Source organism: Otolemur garnettii, unplaced genomic scaffold (assembly GCF_000181295.1).
Source record: "Otolemur garnettii isolate 467f Iridium unplaced genomic scaffold, OtoGar3 scaffold00018, whole genome shotgun sequence".
In the NCBI taxonomy this organism is placed as follows: Eukaryota; Metazoa; Chordata; class Mammalia; order Primates; family Galagidae; genus Otolemur; species Otolemur garnettii.
This window is the reverse complement of record NW_003852413.1, coordinates 25,673,744-25,678,342: the sequence shown is the minus strand read 5'-3', so window position 1 is coordinate 25,678,342 and position 4,599 is coordinate 25,673,744. Positions and strand designations below refer to the sequence as shown.

At 39.6% G+C, this 4,599-nt stretch overlaps 1 protein-coding gene across 1 annotated transcript in view; it reads right to left on the bottom strand.

The window, feature by feature from the left end:
- The window catches only part of NPEPPS (aminopeptidase puromycin sensitive), a 129,314-nt gene that overhangs the window by 110,480 nt on the left and 14,235 nt on the right, over positions 1–4,599 (bottom strand). The window contains exon 2 of the mRNA XM_003786441.3: positions 1,152–1,236. Within this exon, the coding sequence (XP_003786489.1) occupies positions 1,152–1,236 (85 nt within the window). The remainder of the gene's footprint in view (positions 1–1,151; positions 1,237–4,599) is intronic.

Here is a 4,599-nt window from a genome sequence, read left to right as displayed (position 1 = left end):
TTTTTTTTTTTGCAGTTTTTGGCCAGGGCTGGGTTTGAACCTGCCACCTCCTGTACATGGGCCAGCGTCCTACTCCTTGAGCCACAAGCGCTGCTCAATGAAGTCTTAAAGTAACCAATAAACCATTTCAACAAGTAATGTCAAGATGAAGTTAAAAGTATAATTCAGGACCAGGCACAGTTCCTCATGCCTATAATCCTAACACTTTGGGAGACCGAGGTGGATCGCTTGAAACCAAGAGTTCTAGACCAGCCTGAGAAATAGTAAGATCCTGCCTCTACAAAAAAAACCAAAGTTAGCCAGGCATGGTGGCATGTGCCTATAGTCCCAGCTACTTGGCAGGCTGAGGCAGGAGGACTGCCTAAGCCCAACAGTTTGAGCTTTAGTTAGCTCATTATAGTTCTACTGCACTCTAGCCCCAGTAACAGAGCAAGACTTTGGGTCAAACAAAAAAAGAAAAGAAAAAAATTCACCTCCAATATTAATATAATTGTATGAGTTTATGCCAAACTTGGTATCCTTTTAAAACGCAACTTATGTGGGAATAAGATTTCAGGCCAAAATTCATTATATTCTTATTGAATTTGCAAAATCTAAAAGAGTTTTCATTTTAAAGATGCTAATAGAGTTCTCCCACATTCTATACATCTCTCTTTTTAACATATTCTTCCCCTATAATTAACTCCCTCATCTAGCTTCTAATCTTCATACCGGATCTCAAAAGCAAATATTTCTGTCCCAATTATGAGTAAGACTTATTATCTCAACTTTATGGTTCAAGAGAACAAAAAGAAACTAAGAAAAATACATAAACTAAGCCTCCTTGATGAATCTTTCATGTTTAAAGTACTTAGGTTTTTAAATAACTTGTCAACCTTACTATGCATGTTACTATATTCATTTTACACTTACGAAAATGTACTTTGCCTGGGGTCACAAAATAAGTTAATGCTAGAAGTAGAATTTAAATTATTTCCTTTATCTCATAGTTAGATTATAGTATTTAAATATGTCCCATAAACATCTAAAGAAATTACCTATTTCTAAAGTAACAAACATGATGTCTTAACCTTAAAGTGTATATATTACCTTCATTCACACACCACATACACACATATAGACAGCAAATTAAAATGGAAAACAGCTCTCACCTTCATCTCCTTCTGGTGCATATGAAGCTGTAATAATGTCAATATCAGCACAATTCATCACAATCTGATTAGTCGCCTGCCTCACCTAAAGGGAAAACAAAAACCAGCAGCGTCAGAAATAGCTTAGATTAATAATATATATACACCTTCATTTTGAACTAATATCACAGACAATTTTTTAAAACCTAGACTAAGCCATGCGGTGACTCATGCCTGTAATCCTAGCACTCTGGGAAGCCAAGATGAGTAGACTGCTTAAGCTCAGGAGTTTGAGACTAGCCTGAAAAAGAGTAAGACCCCATCTCTACTAAAAATAGAAAAAATTAGCCAGGCATTGTAGAGGGTACCTGTAGTACAAGAAATGCAGGAAGCTGAGGCAGAAGGATCATTTGAGCCCAAGAGTTTGATGTTGCCGTAAACTATGATGATGCCATGGCCCTCAACCTCAAAGTGACAGGGAGATACTGTCTCAAAAAATAACATAACATAACATAAAACCTAGACTGAGTATTTATGTATCAATGGTAGAAATATTTGAGTAGTTTTCATAATCTAATGCAATTCAAATTTTCCAAATTATATTAAAATAATGAACGCTTAGGGTCAGGCATGGTGGCTCACACCTGTAATCGTAGCACTCTGGGAGGCCAAGGTGGGTAGATTGCCTGAGCTCATGGGTTCGAGACCAGCCTAAGCAAGAGAGAGACTCCTGTCTCTAAAAATAACCAGGTATTTTGGTGAACACCTGTAGTCCCAGCTACTCGGGAGGCTGAAGCAAGACAATGGCTTGAGCCCAGGAGTTTGAGGTTGCTGTGAGCTATGATGCCATAGCACTCTATTGAGGGCAACAAAGTGAAACTCTGTCTCAAAAATAAATAAATAAATACATACATAAATAAAACACTTCCTACATATTACAATAACATATTTTAACCTGCACATCAAACTCACCATGAGGACTTCTGTGAAAACACAGAAAGAAGACTGATATGAACCATATGCCAAACTAATAACACTTCTTAAAATTTTCTTTTCCCAAAGAAACATTTCAGATGTAACAGATACTAATGACCCATCACCATGACTGAATCAAAATGTTAAAACTTTGTTTTACTGGCCAGGCAAGGTGGTCTCTGCCTGCAATTTGAGCATTCTGGGAGGCCGAGCCAGGAGGATTACTTAAGGTCAGGAGTTTGAGATCAGCGCGAGCAAGAGCAAGACCCCATCTTTACAACTGATGCCCTGGCACACTAGCATGGGCAACAGAATGAGACTCTGTCTTAAAAAAAAAAAAAAAGACTTTATTTGCTTCAGATCCAAAATATTAAAATATAGATACAATCAAAGCCCCTTCCTTTTTCCCTCATACCCTAGAAATAATCATTATCCTATCCTAAGGCTAATGTATACCTCTCCCCTATATGTTTTAATACTTCTGTTACATACTTAGTATAAAAGGATTTGTAAACAATGTTTTGTAACTTTACACAAATGGTATCAAAATGTGTATAAGCTTTTGCAACTTGCTTTCTCTATGTAACATAATGTTTTTAGATAGGTTAATGCTGGAGCAGTGCCTGTAGCTCAAAGGAGTAGGATGCTGGCCTCATATGCTGGAGGTGATGGGTTCAAACCCAGCCCCAGCCAAAAACTGCAAAAAAAAAAAGTAGATTTGCAGGTAACAAGGAAATAGTGGAGAGAAGAAAGGGATGTGCAAGTCTCAGTAACAATAAAGGAAAGATGAGATTAAAAAAGATAGGTTAATGCTGATACAGCTCTAATTCACTAACTTTAACTGCATAGTAATATTCCATTCTATAAATAAATCAGTTATTCTTCAATTCCCTTCCTGATGGAATTAAGGTTATTCCTTCTTTGTTTATTCATGTATTTATGTTGTAAGACAGAGTCTTACTCTGTTGCCCTAGGTACAGTGCCCTGGTGTCATACTTCATAGCCACCTCAAACTCTTGGATTCAAGTGATCCTCTTACCTCAGCCTCCTGAATAGCTGGGACTACAGGCACCTGCTACCACACTAGGCTAGTTTTTCTATTTTTAGTAGAGAGAGAGTCTTGTTCTTCCTTAGGCTGCTTTCCAATGAGCTCAATCAAGCAATCTACCAGCTTGGCCTGCCAAACTGCTATAATTAAGACATAGCCATCGCCCCACCTTTTCCTCTCGGTTTAAATAACTTTTTTGCTTATTTGTTTAAATGAAATAGTACCATAATAAACATCTTAGTTCATGTTTTCTTGTGTACATGTGAGAGAAGTTTTCTAGGGAAAGAAACCAAACAGTGGGTTTTCTGAGTTGTAGGACATAAAAGTGTATATCTTTTCAACTTTACCCATTGATTGCCAATTAACCTATAGAGTTTTATCAGTTGGCACTCTCATGAGCAAAGAATTAAGACAACCCACTTTTAGCATCTTCTACAAATCTTGGCTCAGCATCCATAACTCAGTGGTTAGGGCGCTGGCCACATACAGGGAGGCAGGTGGGTTCAAACCCGGCCCAGGCCTGCTACACAACAATGACAACTGCAACAAAAAACAGCCGGGCTTGTGGCAGGCGCCTATAGTCCCAGCTACTTGGGAGGCTGAGGCAAGAGAATTGCTTAAGCCCAAGAGTTTGAGGTTGCTGTAAGCTGTGATGCCACAGTACTCTACCAAGGACAACATAGTAAGACTAGCTACAAAAAAATAAAATTTAATTTAAGAAGTAAATAAATATCTTTAAATTTTTTTTGACAATCAGACGGATTTTTTTTTTTTTGAGACAGAATCTCATTATGTTGCCCTTGGTAGAATGCTGTCGCATCATAGGTCACAGCAATCTCAAACTCTTGGGCTCAAGAGACTCTCCTGCCTCAGCCTCCGAAGTAGCTGGGACCAAAGGCTTCTGCCATAATGCCTGACTATTTTATTTTGCAGTTGTCATTGTTGTTTAGCTGGCCAGAGCTGAGTTTGAACCCACCACCCTCAGTGTATGTGGCTGGCACCATAACCACTGTGCTATGGGCGCCCAGCCTAAGGATCATTTTGTTGTTGTTGTTGAAGTTTTTGGCTGGGGCTGGGTTTCAACCTACCACCTCCAGCATATGGGGACAGTGCTCTACTCCTTGAGCCACAGGTCCCACCCAGGATCTTTTTTGATATATGTTTGTCTTTAAGATTTTTCTCTGGGCTCAGCACCTGTGGCTAAAGCAGCTAAGGTGCCAGCCACATACACCTGAGCTGATGGGTTTGAATCCAGCCTGGGCCCACCAAACAACAATGACAGCTGCAACCAAAAAATAGCTGGGCGTTGTGGCAGGCGCCTGTAGTCCCAGCTAACTGGGAGGCAGAGGTAGGAGAATCGCTTCAGCCCAGAACTTGGAGGTTGCTATGAGCTATGATGCCACAGCACTCTACCCAGGGCGACAGCTTGAGGCTGTGTCTCAAAAA